At 42.5% G+C, this 18,092-nt stretch overlaps 1 protein-coding gene across 9 annotated transcripts in view; it reads right to left on the reverse strand.

Moving 5' to 3' along the window:
* OSBPL10 (oxysterol binding protein like 10) overlaps positions 1-18,092 on the reverse strand; it is a 268,111-nt gene that overhangs the window by 176,784 nt on the left and 73,235 nt on the right. For 7 of the 9 annotated variants that reach the window (XR_012060505.1, XM_072940921.1, XM_072940918.1 and 4 more), the window contains one exon: positions 582-757. The exons of 1 other annotated variant lie outside the window; for it this stretch is intronic. Coding sequence is in view for 7 of the 8 variants with exons in the window: in XM_072940921.1 (XP_072797022.1) it covers positions 582-757 (176 nt within the window). In the remaining variant the exon portion in view is untranslated. Of the gene's footprint in view, positions 1-581; positions 758-6,884; positions 6,956-18,092 lie in introns of those variants that run through there. One more of the 9 variants, XM_072940922.1, reaches the window with a different exon arrangement.

Raw genomic sequence — 18,092 nt, forward strand, 5'->3', positions numbered from 1 at the left:
AGAGGCCCCTGCTCACTCAGGAGGATGCTAAGCAGATCTCAGTTTTCAAGAAGCAAAGAGAATGGGAGAAACAGGACAACAGTGGACAATAGGAAGTAACTCAACACCAGTTGGCTTCTCACCAGATTCTGATGCCACAGGGGGTTATGTAAGGGAAAAGATCCTTTACTAAGAGCTGGTTCTAGAGAAACTTTAAGGGGAAGATATGATGATGCTTAAAAGGCCTGTTTTGTCCTCAAAGCCCAGCCCCTCCAGCATCAGATTAAGATTCACAGTACAAGATCCAAGAAAATATACACTGAACTAATAATATGAATAATCTGCCCAAGTCCTAAGGCTCGGTTGGCTTTGCTATCAATCACCTTTCCTCTGTCCTTAATTCCTCAGTTAATTAGGACAAGTGCTTCCTAATGTCAGCCCTGTCTCCCCACCCCAGGGGTAGGAGAGGCAGTGTCTGTCACCAGAGTCCTCAAGCACAGCAAATTGTTAAAGGTGATTTCAAAAACAAACAACAGAGCCATCACCATGGTAACTGTGAACCCAGAAGGCCTGTCTGAAAAGTTCCCGGGAAGAGCACGGACCTCTCAGTTTGTACATCTCCCCGTTGGCAGAGTACACAACCAGCGTGTGGGGCGCCTCGTCACTCAGGGACACGATGGCTCCGGACAGAGACAGGGCCCCTCGAGGCTTCTGGTGCTTGCTTTGCTCGTTCACAAAATATTGCAGGATGCCAGCCTCGAAATCCAGCACAAAGTACCTGTGCGAAGAAACCACAGTGCATCAGTTTTCTCCCCCTGCCCACTCCTCCCAGCAGAGAAGAAAAGGAACATAATCCTTAAATTGACATCAAGGCTCCCAATCTGGAAAGCTGGAAACTAGAAATCCCTCCCAAGGGTCTTGGTAGGGAGAGAGCCCTGGATTCTTAAGTCTGAGTGGAGCTTGTCATAGGCATCCAGCGCAAGGACCAGGCCCATGCAGGATTTGGTGTGATGCCCACAAATGGCAAAGAAAGCAATGTATTGGGACTCACTCTGGAAACAGGCTCCATGTGACTTCCCAGGAGCAGCTAATTCACACCCTGGAAGCAGTAAGGCAGGCCTGCAGGGGTTTGGAGTTTTTTTGGGGGGGGTTCAAGGTATAGGCTTTTTTTTTTTTTTAAAGATAGTTCATAAGCTTAAGAAGTATTCTCTCCAGATTATAAAAGATTAGTTAAAATTGTTTAACAGGAGCTCCAGGACTCATCCACCCAGGGAATTGCAGGTGCTCACACAGCCCCCTGGACACCCTCCAGCGGGCCCTTCCATAGATGACTTTACACACAGAGGCAAGAATTCCCTCCGCTCCGGGAGGCTGCAATGCATTGGACTGTACATCAGGTTAAACACAGGGTAACTGCTAGTAGCCTAAATCACTCAAAGAAATCTTGGTTGGTTAGCACCTGGCCTGTTTATACTCGCAATCCATCAGCAGGAGGTAGTCAAGACAACTCCCCCTTCCCCACCAGGATGGAGATGTCTTCGTCTGAGACTCGCATTCCCCGTGTGGCCCAGAGGCTCAGCACTGTCCCCAGTGACTTTCCCAGCCTCTCACTTCCTGCTCTCCCCTCACTGGCTCACCAAGTGACCTCATACACAGGGCCTTTGCCCATGCTGTTCCCCCATCTAGAGCAGTTACTCAAAGTGATCGTCTGCAAACTTACCAGTCCATAACATCAAAATTTTTCCTGCAACTGGGCTCTGCAGCAACATCCAACTACATGGTCAGGGAATGCGTCTCATTAAAGAAAGAGTCCAGACACTGTCTGACACACAAGCCACATAACCAGCTATGAATCAATCACAGCGCAATTAAAGGGGGAAAAAAGCAAGTCTTTCACCAGTTTGAGAAGTACTGGCTCACTCCCCACCTAGAATACAGTTCCTTCCTCTTCCTGCATGTTAACTTCTCAGCCTACAGGAGGAACTCAGGTGCCATCAACTGGCGAAAGCTTCGTCTGACCAGATCAAATATCCATCTCACAAGCTCTTACCCTGAACTTGTCCCACACGGCCCTGGCCCCATCAACAGTATATTTGCAGGACTGTCCAATTCAATGTCTGGTTTCCTCACTAGACTCCACTCTGTTTGGATGTGGAACTGTGTCCTCCCCCCAGCGCCTGACACTTCACTGATACTCAATTAACATATCCAGTAAATGAATGAAGGGGGAAAACTACCAAATTCCAGGTTCCAATCTGAGCACCAAAGCAGCTACTCACAAAGGCACTACAAAATATGTCACATCTTTGAGGGATACACAGTGATGCTACCATGCATACTAACAACTCAGGCAGTTTTCACAATTTCGATTCCAGGTTGCATTATATTCTTTCAAAGATGTCAGACTTTTGCAAAGCTGGGTTTTCAGCAAGTGCTGGGATAACAAGGAAACATCAATAGGGAACAGGAAGAGGGCAGCAATGCCACCAGGATTCTAAAGTTTAAGAAGCTACGTGGGGCCCCTAGGCACATGCATTCCATTTGTAAGTCACTGCAATTATTTAACAATAAGTTAGATATTTAGAATATTATGTAGAAATTACATTAATCAAATAAATTTTAACATATTAATAGAAATGACAGGTTAATTTAATAGAAATCTATTTTTCTGTTTTTATTAATGTTAATATATTATCCATATACTTTCCAATCAATAGAAATGTATTTTTTCATTTATGTTTGTTTGTTTTTTTCAAATGGCTACTGAGTTATTAGGACAAATGTATATGAAGTTACTTGGGGCTAACTACTTCGTAAATGAAACTGTAGGATTTTAAGCCATTAAGCATCATGCACCAAGGAAGTTTCCAAACTTCCAACCTGATTCGCACAGTATCGTAACAGACAGACATCATGATCCCCCATTTTACTGGCAGAGAGCCTCAAACACAAAACCCAAGTCCTGCTTGTCTGCGTCCAAACCCATGCCTGGCTCACTCCAGCAATCACAAGCTCTCCTTCAATTCTCACGCAAGTCCTTCCTTGTCACTTTCTCCATGTCACCTCTCCTGTAGCCACTCAGGTACTTTCTTCCCCAAGCCTTTCTGCTCCAACAGAACTAGCAGAGCTGAAAGCCCCTTTGCCGAGCAACAGAGATCCCATCGCATCCCTCTCCCACAGGGCAGGGGCAGCCGGCTCATGACTCATTGGCACCTGACTACCCAGGTTTCCAGCCTCTAAAACTCCAATTCCTCTAAGAAACCTCCTACTTTAAGTCATTTTTAACATTCCAAATATCCTTGCCAAAACTATTTATCTTTTTTACCCCTCTCCTTCTCTCCTATCTCTTGAGCCACTATAATAAAGTTATACTTCTGGCCTCCACAATTAGGGATAAATCAAGACACAAAAACGCATTCATGGAAAGGGACCATTCAAAGTGTGGTCCCTCACCCAGCTGTATCAACGTCACCTGGAGCTTCTCTGAAATGTAAATTCTTGGGTCCCACTCAAGACCTGCTGAACCAGAACCCCATGTGAGGGGCCCCAGGTGTTTCCAGGTGATTCTGAGGCAGCTCAAGTTTGAGAAGCAGAGGCCAAAACTAATAGCTCATCACCAGACCCCTGTCCTCTCCCAGGAGACACAGCCCGAACACATGGACCTGTTTTCCCTGCAGTGGGGTGTGGTCATTTGACTGAGCCTTTATCCAAAGGAATGTGAGAAGCAAGGCAGGCCAGGCCTATAACACATAATCAGACAGAAGCACATACACATACAGGTTGGAACGCAGACACCCTGCAGGGCAATTTGGGAGCCACACGGATGTGGCAAAGACACAAGAGGGAAAAAGCCTGGGTCCACGAATCACCACCTGAAGAGATCGCTGCTAAGAAACACCCATCATTTCTACACACATGAGAAAGAAGCTTCCATATGTTGGCCACTCAGACCTGTGGCAGCAGCCAGCCTGACAAATTTACCAAAAAAAGTTCTTTATATGTCTATTTTCATATCCTTCTACTTGAAATCTGTTCCTCCCTTCTGTGATGGGAAAACCAAATGCCTTCAGTGAGAGAACGGGGGTAATTTTGGAGCTGCCAGGGGTCAGATTATTCTAATGCTGATCCTGCCTTCCCTTGAGCAGTCAACATTTTCAACCTGACCTATATTTCATGTCATTGTGGCTGCAGCTGTGCAAACACCGCTCCCGGCAAGTCAGAGCATTAAGAGCAACAATCCTTGTAAGCGAGGGAAGGAATCTTGGCTCCAACCACAGCACTTGGTGTCTACGTCCACCCCCCCATCCCTCAAACCCCCCTGGCAAAGCTGCGCCATCCCCCATCTATAAACACACCACCTTTACACAGCGAAAAGCAGAAAGGTAGTAAATAACCTCAATAGACTTCAAGGAAAAGGCATAAGGAACTTGCCCTCAACTTCCTCCATCTTCCCATCCACTCTATGCCATTGGGTGGAACGGAGAAAGGGCTTAACACCTTTCTCCTTACTGCTCTACCAACTTATCCACCGCCCACCTGTCAGCATTCCTCCCTCCCAGAGGCAGCTTCACAAATGCATCCCATTCAAACCAACCACATATCCACAAAGGACATTATTAAGAAGCTGGTACCAAGAAATGAATTGAATGTTGGGTGGCTTTTTCTTTCCAATAAGGATGACAGAACAACCAACTGATGTCACATTATGCAGGAGACAGGACACATTAATTATTTTTCACATTACCTATTTCAAAATGACATCTTAATTCTAACCTCCTGCCTCAGATGGGGGAAAAAACATATTTCCACCACTTCCTAAAATAGTTTAAATGCAAATGCACAGGTTTGAATCATGTGCGCTAGGGAAGGTCATCAATAATTTACTCCCTTTCTAAAGACAGTTAAAAATTCTATCATATTTGAAAAGAAAATTCTATCATATTTGGAGGGGAGTGATGGGAGGATATCTGATTAAAAATTACAACAGATTAAACATAAAGTGTTCTTCCAAGATGGCCTCTAAAAGGGGAGGTAGCCTGTGTCACCCGCGGATAGCAGTGTCCACAGGGCATTAAGAAGGCATTCCCTGTGGGTCACATCCTCTAGGAGGAAAGAAATTACATTTGGTTTCCCTTAGGGTCAGGGCTCTCACAGCTGCATCTGAAACTCGCAGGTTTCATTCTAAATTGGAAGAGTTCACCATCTACTAGGCTTCATTAAGCCAAGTGCAAATGCCAGATAAAATCCTGAAACATTCTTAAAGGTCTTTCATTCTGGAGAAAAGATGAACCCAATTCCTAGTGTGTTCTTTTCCAATGAGTGTCTCGAGTTTTAGTGCGAGACTTGACTGATGTGTAAGTGAACTTAACTGTATACGGAGACCAGGCTATGTTAACATAATCGAACAGCATCCTGGGAGAGAAAGAGAAGGAAGGGAGAGATCAAACAAACCCAAGAAAAAAGCCATCAGTCCTCATCCCGCCAGCTTCGCGGTGGCAGCCCGGCCCAGTTCCAAAGCTGGGAGCCGTGGCGAATGGCAGGTCTGTCTACGGCTGTCCTTTAAACAAACCCACTGTTTCGGGAACAACACACGATCACTCGCACTCACATATTGACATTCTTAAAGTAACTCAAGCACTCACACGTGCACACAGTCACGTGCGCAAGCGCACACAAAGCAGCTGACCCTACCCATTATGCCTTCCAAGCCTTAGGTCCCTAAGGGTCTACACCTGTAGCCTGTTAAGTCCCACCCACCCCCACCCGCATGACGTTAATTTCATTCAGGTTCAACTTTAGGATCTAAAAGCTGAAAATTAGACATTTTTACTTTAGGAGAGGGGAGGTCACCAATAGCCATCAGCCAAACCCCAGGAAGGAGCATAAAGATAAAGGGAAAAGATTGGAGAATGGGGAAATGGGGCGGGTAGCAGTTCATTAATGCCAAGAGGCAGAACTTACAAGCCAACTATAAAAGAATTACAAAGAGGGGGAAAAAAATGCAGTGAAAAAAAAATTTTTTTTTGAAGAGGAATTTTGCCAGACAGGCTGCTCGTGACAAAAAGCTCGATCATTTCATCTAAACCTAAAAGTGAAAGTTAAAATAACAAGAGGAAAGGGCTGGAGAAGGGAGGTGATTATCAGCCCCCTGATGACTGAGCAGACACCCTTCATACCTGTGTTACCGTTTCCAGGGGGTAGTCAGAACCGCTCAGGTTCCCTGTGGGGCTCAGCGCCCCCCACCACGACCTGCAGGAGGCCCAGAGCTGCCGAGGCCCCACCACCACCCTCCACCTTTGAAAGGAACTGGGACCAAGCTCCCCCCCAACACCTCCATTCCTTCCCCTCCCCCAGGGCAGGCGTCCTTCCCACTGGATCTGCCCCCCTTCCTAGGCCTGGTATCTTTTTTTTCCCCCCAACAGTATTTGTTTATTTACCAAGAGAAACTATTCCTTAGCCCAAATAGTCACACTTCATAGTTGAGGAACCCAAGTCCGCGACAAAGTTCCATGGAACTCAACCCCAAGAAATCCTTTCCATTCCAAAGCCACTTTGCACTCTGAAAGCTACCAGCCTTCTTCAACGCCTCAGCATCTTTCAAGGAATCAGAATTTCTGTAGAAACCTGCCGAGGCCAGGCCCTCTTGTCTGCCAAGAAGCTCCTGCTCGGACTGCTGGAACCCTCAGTGCCCCGTCCGTGGACCGGGACAACAGGGACCTCGGTCTCCTGCCTCTGGCGGCCCCCTCGGCGCGGCGTCCCCCTCAGCGCAGCGGCCCCCTCAGCCGACCGACCACGCACCACAGGGGTGGGGAGCGCTCTTCCCGGCACGGACGCCAATTCCCCGGGTCTCTTCCCAGTTCCCTCCTGCCCACAACCCCGCAAAATACCACCAGATCCACACTCACCATGTTGCTAAAACTTCCACGCTACTGCTTACAGAAAATAAAAACTCACTGGAAATCGGCATCGCGGAAGCATACGCAGTATGGGAGGCGCGGAGGGATATCAAGCCGCGGCTCAATTTTCCGAGGTTGACCTGCGTCTTGAGAACAACTATCACCTGCTGATCATTTACTGACCAGCCTCATCTTCAGAGAGAAACATGTCAAAGTCCTCCCCAAAGTGAGCTCCGTGGAGCTGCCAGTCTCACATAAGAGGGTGTCTGATTCTCAACGCCTTGGTCACCGTGGTCTCCTCACCTCAGAAGGGTTCATAACTCAAAACCCTTAGGAGTTTCCGGCCTGGGGAGAAATCTTCCAGAATTTCTCTCACGCTAACCGAACTTCTGGTGAGGAAGACGCTGGATCCTGGCACCGGAACCTCACGACAAGGTTCCAAGGCACAGCCCCTACAGCAGCCTCGAGCTTAGCCAAATGTTCAAGTCTGACATCCTCCCAACTCAAGGAACCTGGCCCTGGCGAGAGAAATGCAGTGGCCTTCTTACATCTCTCAGCTACCTACCGGTCTGTCGTCAGAGCTTTCCACGGCTGCCACCACTACCCTCAAACCACTAAGTTAGAGATTGCAGCAAACTCCAGAAGAAACTACATTGTAAGAGGGTCCGAAGGCACATCACCAAGTAGGGAGTTAATCTACCCCGTGACATAAGGACTCGAGCCATTATGAAACACATCCAGGCATACAATACAAGTTCAACCTCGAATGTATCAGGGAAACGTCGTGTACCATGGCCTGTCTATAGCAGAACCACCATGCCGGCCTTCAGACGACTTAAAAATATATAAACTGAACCAATGATCAAAATAATTGCAAAATAATAATAATAATAATTGCTCATGTTTACAAAGCACTTTCTGTGTCACACATTGTATGCTGCTGTATCATCTTACACCTCCCAGCGGTCCTAGGAAGTAGATGTGACCATATCTTCTTTCTACAAATGAGAACTTCCAGCACGGGAAGGCTAACAAGGTGCTCAAGATCTTCCAGAGAGGAAATGATGGGGCTAGATTTTAACCAGGCAATCAAGCCCTACAGCCCACAGCTCTAAATCATTAAGACGTTGAGTGTTGATTTAAATAGTTTTCATTGCAAAGATGCAAAAACATAGAGTCAAAACTGACAGAAATATAAGAAAAAATAAACAAAACATAACCAGATTGGGAGATTTTAGAATCCTCCTACAGCCCAGAGTTGGACAGATGCAGAAAACAAGTCAGAATATATAGTTTCCAAACAATATAATCCCAAGTTTTATATTTTAAGTTTTACAAATGATTACATACCCCAATGAAATATATAACTTTTTTTCAAATGTGCATGGAACATGTTCCAAAATGTTGGCTTAAAAAAATCATCAAACATCAAAAAGTAGAAATGTTGTAGGTCACAATCTTTATAACTCATAGCAAAATAAACATCTTGCGTGTTAAAGACTTAAATTAAAAAAATAAATAGTATTAGTTTTAATAATACAATTTTATAATTATATCATACATAACTTAATATGAGTATTAGGAGAAAATATGGGTGAATTTTTTTTAATTGAAGTACAGCTGATTTACAATAGTGTGTTAGTTTCAGGTGGGGGAAATATTTTTAAATTGTTAGAGTGGGAGGGCATGACAGGAGAGGCAAAACTAAAGAAAAGTACTGACACGTATTTCTAAACTTAAAAAAACTCAAGTTAAAAATTATCGTTACCAGGGTAGGGGGCGGGGTAGAGGGTGGGAAGGGATAGACTGGGGTTTCAAAACTGTAGAATAGATAAACATGATTACACTGTATAGCACAGGGAAATATACACAAAATGTTATGATAAATCACAGAGAAAAAAATGTGACAATGAGTGTGTATATGTCCATGAATGACTGAAAAATTGTGCTGAACACTGGAATTTGACACAACACTGTAAAATGATTATGAATCAATAAAAAATGTTAAAAAAAATTATCCATAAATAAAATTAAAAGACAACCAATATAGTTTTTAAAAAGAATACTGAATCCCTACACTGTATGCCAGAAATTGATACAACATTGTAAACTGACTATATTTCAATTAAAGTTTTTTTAATTAAAAATACTGAAGTGTCTTGCCTTCTAAAAAAACAGTAACATTTGTTATAGTTTGGGTCAACTACTTCCTGCTTCTGAATCAGTTGGGAAGCTTGTTAAAAATGCAGATTCCTGACTCCAAATCCCACACTTAGAGAATCAGAATCTTTATGGATGAGATCAGGAAATCAGGAATTTGAATTTCAAAGTTTCCCTAAATCATCCTGAAGTATAAAAACTCGCACGAAATCGAGTCAGGATAAAACCTTACCGTGTTATTCATCACCCTGTTTTTCCTCCTGGTCTTTTAGGCGTTTCCCCCTAATCATTCACTCAGCAAACATCTGAATACCAGGAGCCCATGCAACCAAGCAGAATAGATTAAGTGTGAGCCAGCCTCATTTTGTCTTGGGCTGAAAAAGCCAAAGCCCAGGTCCTAAATCACAACAGCTCAGGAAGTGGGTATCTTGGCTCTGTCCCTTTGGAAGTGGTTTTGAGAAAGACTCAAAGAAACAGTACGCACATCACCAGAGCTAGAGCTCCTGCGTAACTGGATCACCAACCAGTATCACGTGGGTGCTCACCTGGGGAAGAGCCGCCCAGGAGCCAGGCCCAGTGAAGCCCCTGAAGATGAAGGGCCGCCAGCCCGAGTGGCTGCTGCCTCGGGTACCACCTGGTAAAGCACCAGCATAAGCCAAAGTGAACTTGTAACACAAGATTTGATGCATGGTGCTTGGATGTGACCTATGATGCAATTCGATCTGCTTTTAAAGAGCAGGTGATAAAACACCAGGAGCAAGAACAGAGAGCTCTGGAACACGAGTTAATATAGGCTCTCAGAATATTGCCGGTCACCTTCTGAACTCCTGTTAACTCTTAAGTTTCCAGGGCCATTAGGAGAGAACTTCAACTACAAAAGATGTAGACAAATCTTAATGCTCACAATTCATTTGCATCCTTGCCACTGACCACACAGGAACTTACCTGAGAATCCTTGTGATGGGTCGAGCATCTGTTTCACACTATAAGCTTGAACATACACATCAAGTCACACTGGAAGGAATTCTGATCCTGCCTAAAGCCCAAGGGCAAAGATGGACAGGCAGCCCCAGCCTGGTACCCATGGAGATGGAGAGATGGGAAGCTGGCCTGTGGACACCAGTGAAGCAATGTGGACCAGAAGCAGGCCTCTAGGCTCAGCTTTTCCTCCAAGTATCCCACTGAGTCAGGCCCTAAACTCCACTGTCCCTGGATCAAATAGTCCTTTGTTTTTCCCTAAGGGGTTACACAGCACAGAGGAAAGAGGTGTGATTTGGTAGCAAAAGGCCTGACTAGACCTGAGGTTCTCAAACTTTTGCTGCATCAGATCACCTGGAAGCTCATTCAAACACAAGCGCCTGGGCCCCGCCCCCAGATTTAGGAGGTCTAGGGTGGAGCCAGAGAATTTGAGTTTCTAGCAAGTTCCCAGGTGATACTGATGCATCGAGTAGGATCACACTTGGAGAGCCACTGATTCTCACTTTGGTGATCTTGGCCAAGGTACTTACCCACCCTGAGCCTTGATGCCCACATCTGCAAAAGCAAAAAGCCAGCTAATCCTCTTTTGAACCATTCCACCATGGCTGTGCCTCAAGGTCTGTCTGGTTGTAAAACAAGAACTTCCAAAAGGACACCGTATTTCTAAATGCAGACAGTAAGTCAGACCCGATGCTCGTATTGCGTTGTATCAGCAGTTTAGTTACATGACGACAACGCCAACAACACAGAATTTAAAACAAGGGCCCGTATTTGCTCTGTTTTGGAAGTGCCATGGCAATATTATTTAACAAGATTCTCAACGTGGTCAGCTGTACAAGGTTCTGTGACAGGGATGAAGCATTGTGAATACCTTTACTCATTCTATGATTAAAGAAAAGAATCTGCCAACCAAATGACATTCTGGAAAAGGCACAGCTACAGAAACAATAAAAAGATCATGGTTTCCAGGGGTTTGGGGAGAGGGAGGAGGGAGGGATGAATAGATGGAGCACAAGGGAATTTTAGGGCGATGAAATTATTCTGTACAATATTATAGTGGTGGCTACATGTCATTATGTATTTGTCAAAGCTCACAGAATGTACAACATCAAGAGTGAACCCTAATATAAACTATGGACTTTGGTTGATTAAAAAAAGAAAAAAGAGAATCTGTATAAGCCCAGCTTTTTAAAAAAGAAGTTAGCTTTGGTTCCAAAATTAAGTTTAATTTCCAAAAATTCACTCATAAAAAAAAATTTTTTTTTAACTGAGTACCTACAGTGCTAAGCACTCTATGCTAAATGTTCAAAATACATGTCACGGGGTGGGGAGGGAACAGACAACAAAGTCCCTGCTCTGATCAGGGTGTGGAGAAATGGTGCCAAAAGACAATAAAATATTTACAAAAATAAGTGCACTGCACAACTACAGCTGTGCTAAGTGTCTCATGGTCAGAAGAGGGTAGAATGTGACCTAGCTAGGGAGTTCCTGAGACAAAATGTCCATCAACGGGTAACTGGACAGACAAGATTCCATATGATGGAATACTATTTAGCGAGAAAAAGAGCATGATCCTGATTCATGCTACATGAGTGAACCTCAGAAATATTACACCACATGAAAGAGCCAGATGCAAAAAGATGACATATCGTGCATGAACGGGACATAGTGCTGTACACCAGAAATTGACACATTGTAACTGATGGTACCTCAATCAAAAAAAAAAGATGATATATCATATGATTTCATTTATAGGAAATGTCCAGAAAAGGGAAATTTATAGAGACAAAAAGCAGACCAGACGCTGACTGGGGCTGCGGACAGGAGCAGGATTAACTACAAACGGGCTAGAGGGAATTATTCTGGTGATTGATAGGAATGTTAAACGGGATGGTGGTGAGAGTTGCACAACTATACACATTAACTAAAAATTATTGAATTGTACACTTACCATGGGTAAATTTTATGGTATGTAAATTATACCTTAATAAAGGTGTTTTTAAAACCTTCAGCAATCCTGGCAATAGACTAGATCAGGGTGTAGATGGCAGAACGCCGCAGGAGTATTGATAATGAATGGGAATTCAGTTTCAGGAGTGTCTGCATTTCAGATACCTTTAACACTTCCAAGCAGTATTGATTAGCAATTCGATGAATGGATATAGAACCCAGAGATGATCTGAGGTGGAGACATAAAGTTGAAATCATCCGAAAATAAGTAGCCATTGAGGCCAAAGGCACAGATATTGAACAGAGAATACAGGGAGGAGGAGGGAGGCAGGGAGGAGTGAGCCCCGGACCAAGACTTGAGGAATTCTAATATTAAAAAGGGAAAGGGATGGAAACAAGACAGAGGGGTAGGAGGAAAACCAGAGTCCCAGAAAGAGAATGTTCACAAAGGCAGGAGTGACTAACTCTGTCAAGTGCTAACAAAAATATCAGTAAAATAAGAATTGAAACACATCCTCCTTTTTTGTGACCACACTGATCTATTTGCATATTTCAAGGTTCATGGACTCCCATGACCCTAACTTTATCGGTTCGCATTGATGCAGCAAGCCGAAAGGAGACAGGAAAGAATTTCTCTTATCTTCCAAACACGTACTAAGTCCACCAGCTGTTTCCCAGCACTCATGTTCCACTTTTACTGGGAACAGTGGAAAGATCACTGGGTTGAAACCAGGGGCTGCATCCTCAGCTCTGGCATAGATTAACTCATGGTCTGAAATCAGGTGTAGCGGGGACAGCTGACTACCTTCCAAATGTCCATTCTCTCTCTCTCCAATCAAGAGAACTCCAATTTTTATCTGGCCCAATACACTATGCCGGAATATACCTCCCAACCTTCCTTTCAGCTAGATGTGGTTGTTTATAGCTAATGAATAATAATGATAGGTTAGATTCTTTCCTCTTCTCTACCTGCCTTTTTGGAAGGTGGATGTGATGGCTGGAATGCCAACACTCGTTTTAGACTTTGAGGACATGGACATACCCTGGGGCTGGAGAAGCAGAAAGTTAGAAGGAACTTGAGTCTCCATAGAAATCTATGGAACCCCTAAACCAACCCCGAAAAGTTTAAGCAAAAGAAGCAAAAATGTGTAAGCAAAAATGCAACAGCGACTGGGAGTTTGAGATTTGCAGATACTGACTGGTATATATAAAATAGATAAACAAGTTTATACTTTATAGCACAGGGAAATATATTCAGTATCTTGTAGTAGCTTACAATGAAAAAGAATATGAAAATGAATATATGTATATTCACGTATGACTGAAGCTGTGTGCTGTACACCAGAAAATGACACAACATTGTAAACTGATTATCGCTCAATAAAAAAATTTTTAAATAAATATTTAAATGTTAAAAAAATGCAAGAGCAAAAGAACTAAGTATGAAACTACTACAATTATTTGGGGTAACCATAATACAGAACCAGGAAAAAGTAACATGGCTGAGGAGAAATCATATCACCATATGAAATAAAAGTTACCACTCTATTACAGATCAACACGGTGTTTCAGAAAGCACTCAGAAATTAATTATGTGCTGGGAATAACTCAACATTACTGCTATATCCCCATTACACACAGAGACACACAGCATTAGAAATCATGCTTAGCATATCTCCATTTCTTATTTATGATAATTAGGAACAATGCCACATTAATTTCAAGAAACGCACGCTCCAAGACCCGTATGACAGATACGTGGATGAAGAGCTCACCATTGATCACAGGGCTTTCAAAACACGGACTCCCTTTATTTCTTCTCCATTTGTTTTATTTTTAATTGACGTGCAGTTGATTTACATTACATTAGTCCCTTGTGTACAACATAGTGATTCAAAAACTTTAAAGACACAGAGTTCCTTGAGATCCTCCCATGCTAGATCACCATCACATCTCATAGAGGATAAAATCGAGTCACTGCATCGTTTTTCAGACTTCACATAAAAACAATAAGTGCTCCTCAAGAGACTGTTTAGGATTATGTCCCTGGGGGATCAAGTGCTCTGGGTTCTAAGCATACAGACCCCACATTCCAGAGGAATTCTGAGTCTAGTTCCGGACAAGAAGGAGAATCAGCACACCCTCTGGCTGCCTCCTCAGAATTCAGCCCTGGAGATGCCACAGAAAGAAACGGGACTGAGAGAGCAGGATGGAGAGCAGGATGAGTGGTTCCCAGCCACAGGGAGGGGCCGGCGAGAGTGAGGGGCCACTGCGGAGGGGCAGACACAAAGCAAGTCCTTTAACTGGGCTGCCCATGTGGCCACGACAGCCAGAGACACAGAAGGACCAGCAGGAAGGGCTTCGTGTTTTGGAGGCAGTGCCTGGTCCAGTGGGTCCCCAACAGGAACCAGTACAATGGGCCACTAGCTCCTGGTCCTTCATCCTTCCCACCTCAACACCCCTCCACCCCTCCATAGCCACGCAGAGCTAACAACACCTCCGGTCATGTCCTGGGGAGGAAAGACGGGGAGTGAGGGGACCAGACTGCCCTTTGGTCCTGAGGGCAGCCTCCCCCACGGGAACCCCAAACAGGAGGACAGACAATTAAGTGCCCGAGCATCTGCCACTCATCACTTAGGTGGACAACAGGCCAGGCAGCTAAACACCACAGAGTAACAAGGTACATGCCAACGGTGAAAAGAACCATTTACCAGAGAAACACGTGTTCTTTGCAAGGGAGAGAAGAGTGGAACAGTTCACACTGGCAGAAGCAGACCTCATGGGGGAAAAAAAACCTTGAATATTTTCAACAGCCTCCATGAACTATGAGGGTTATTGCAAATGGGGAGTAGGAAGCAGCAGTTAGAACCAAAGATGGAAAATACTGGATGTGAAGAACAAGCTTTGAAAAGGGGGCACTTAATGGATTGAGAGAAGTGCAGGATGAGGTGGAGGAGTGAACTGGTGAGCCAGAAGGTCACTCAAGGCACCCGCACCAAAGGCAATAGAACCAAATTTTTTACACAGAAGAAAAATATGATAAAATAGAATTATCATGCTGGAGAGGGTGTGGAGAAAAGGGAATTCTCCTATTCTGCTGGTAGGAATGTAGATTGGTGTAGCCATTATAGAAAACAGTACAGAGATTCCTCAAAAAACTAAAAATAGACTTACCATATGACCCAGCAATCCCACTCCTGGGCATATATCCAGAGGGAAACTTAACTCAAAAAGACATCTACACCCCAATGTTCATAGCAGCACTGTTTACTGTAGCCAAGAGTTGGAAACAACCTAAATGTCCATCAACAGATGACTGGATAAAGAAGTTGTGGTATATTTATACAATGGAATACTACTCAGCCACAATAAAGAATAGAATACAGCGACATGGATGGATCTGGAGAATGTCATTCCAAGTGAAGTAAGTCAGAAAGAGAAAGAAAAATACCACATGATATCACTTATATGTGGAATCCAAAAAAAAAAAAAAGATGCACTTATTTACAAAACAGAAACAGACTCACAGACATAGAAAACAAACTTATGGTTACCAGGGGGAGGAGGGTGGGAAGGGATAAGTTGGGAGTTCGAGATTTGTAGACACTAACTACTATATATGTAATAGATAAACAACAAGTTTATACTGTATAGAACAGGGAAACATATTCTATATCTTGTAGTAACCTATGGTGAAGAAGAATATTAGAATGAATGTATGTATGTTCCTATGTGACTGAAGTATTGTGCTGTACACCAGAAACTGACACAGCATTAGAAACTGACTGTACTTCATTAAAAATATATATTAAAAAACAGGACTGTCAACATTCATCTCACACAGTGCCAGAGAGAAAAAAAATTTAATTTTTAAAGAAGAATAAAAGGAGAAGACTACATATTTAAAGAAATAAACAGCAAGGTCCTACCGTAGAGCACAGGGAATTATATTCAATACCTTGTAATAACCTATAAGGAAAAAGAATATGAAAAGGAATATATGTATATATATAGATATCTGAAGCACTTTGCTGTGCACCTGAAACTAACACAACATTGTAAGTCAACTATACTTCAATGAAAAATATATATATTTAAAGAAATAAAGACCAGGATTTGCCACGATTAAAAAGAGCTAACACTTTGGATTGAAAGAACTCACAGAGAAGCAAATGGTCAAATAAGAAAAAGCCACACTTGGATCTATTATAGTAAAATGTAAAATCAAAGCGAAAGAAAAAATCTTAATGCTTCCAGAGAGAACAATCAGAAAACTCATAAAGAAAAAACATCAGATTGACCTCAAAACATGGAGAGAATAATAGCTGTCAATCTTAAATGGCGTGCCCGGAAAAGTTCTTTAAGAAGAATGAAATCCCTTTACAAGGTATACAAAAATGGAGTTTACCACCCAGACACCAGCATGTAAGGAACTTTTAAAGTTCTTTAGGAAAAGAGAAACAATCCAAGATATCTGATCTGCAAAAAGAAATAATGAATAAATGAAATGAAAACATAGAGGTAAACCAAAACAATATTATCTGCATAAAATAAAGATGTCTAACTTATGGAATTTTTTAAAGGACAGAACTAAAATCATGAAACATAGTATGTAAGACTGGAAGGGATCACTGAAATTATTCACCTGGCTTTGAGAGGGGATTAAAATCATTAAGCTTTTTTACTGACAAATTTTTAATTACTCATATTCTCACCGTCTAAAAATCAGCATTGTTAACATTTGGTTGAGCATAGTCTAACTTCCATGCATTCACATCTTTTCCCTAGAATGGGATCACAAAACATTCATTTTCTTTTTAACTGAAGTATAGTATATAAATTATGCCCAATTAAAAGTAATTAGAAATATATATATAATTACATTAATATATATAATTCCCATGCTGTACAATATTTTTTTTTGCTTATCTACTTTATACACAGTAGTTTGTACCTCTCAATCCCATATTTCTATCTTGGCCCTCCCCTCTTTCCTCTCCCCACTGGTAACCACTAGTCTGTGTTCTACAGAACACTATATCCATGAGTCTATTTCTGTGTTGCTATACATTTGCTTTATTTTTTAGCTTCCACACATAGGTTATATCCTACAGTATTTGTTTTTCTCTGCCTGACTTATTTCTCTAAACATAATACTCTCTACGTCCATCCACAAAGCTGCAAATTGCAGAATTTTATTCTTTTTTATGGCTGAGTAATATTTCATTATATTTATTATATATAATATCTCACAAATTCTTTATTCATCTGTTAATGGACACTTGGGTTGCTTCCATATCTTGGCTATTGTAAATAGTGCCCCTTTGAACACTGGGGTGCATGTATCTTTTCAAATTCATGTTTTCATTTTTTTTTTCTGGTTATATACCCAGGAGTGGATACAATCTTTAAACTTTTTTTTTAATTGAAGTATAGTCAATTTACAACGTTGTGTTAAATTCTGGTGTAGATAGAGATTCAGTTTTATATGTGTGTGTGTGTGTGTGTGTGTATGTGTGCACGCATGTGTGTGTGTATGTATGTATATGTATGTATGTATGTGTATATATATATATATATATATATATATATATATATATATTCCTTTTCTTGCTCTGCAGCCCTGCCCCTGCTGAAATCTCCATCTCCTGGACTCTTGACTTTGGCTACCATGAATAATTTCTCACTAGCCAATTTTTCTACTCAGCCCTGCTCTGACCACTCTCAGCCAGAATGAATCCTACAATCACCAGCTCTCCCACCAGCAGAACAGTGGAGCTGAAGAAGTGGGAAGTCATTTGGCTTTCTTTTATTATTTTTTTTAATTGAAATACAGTCAGTTTACAATGCTGTGTCAATTTCTGGCATACAGCATCATGTTTCAGTCATACATATAAAAACATGTATCTGTTTTCATATTTTCATTATAGTTTACTACAAGATATTGAATATACTTCCCTGTATAAAGACAAGGAAATAGGGGAGCCTCTTTCTAAACAGAGTCACACAGCCCATCGGCAGCAGAGATGGCCTGAGCCCAGGCAATCTGCCCCTAACCCCTGCTCTATCCTACCTCTCTCAGAAAGACAAGAGCACACTCAATCTTCCACCTCAGGACAAGGCACCCCA

Source organism: Vicugna pacos, chromosome 17, assembly GCF_048564905.1.
Source record: "Vicugna pacos chromosome 17, VicPac4, whole genome shotgun sequence".
In the NCBI taxonomy this organism is placed as follows: Eukaryota; Metazoa; Chordata; class Mammalia; order Artiodactyla; family Camelidae; genus Vicugna; species Vicugna pacos.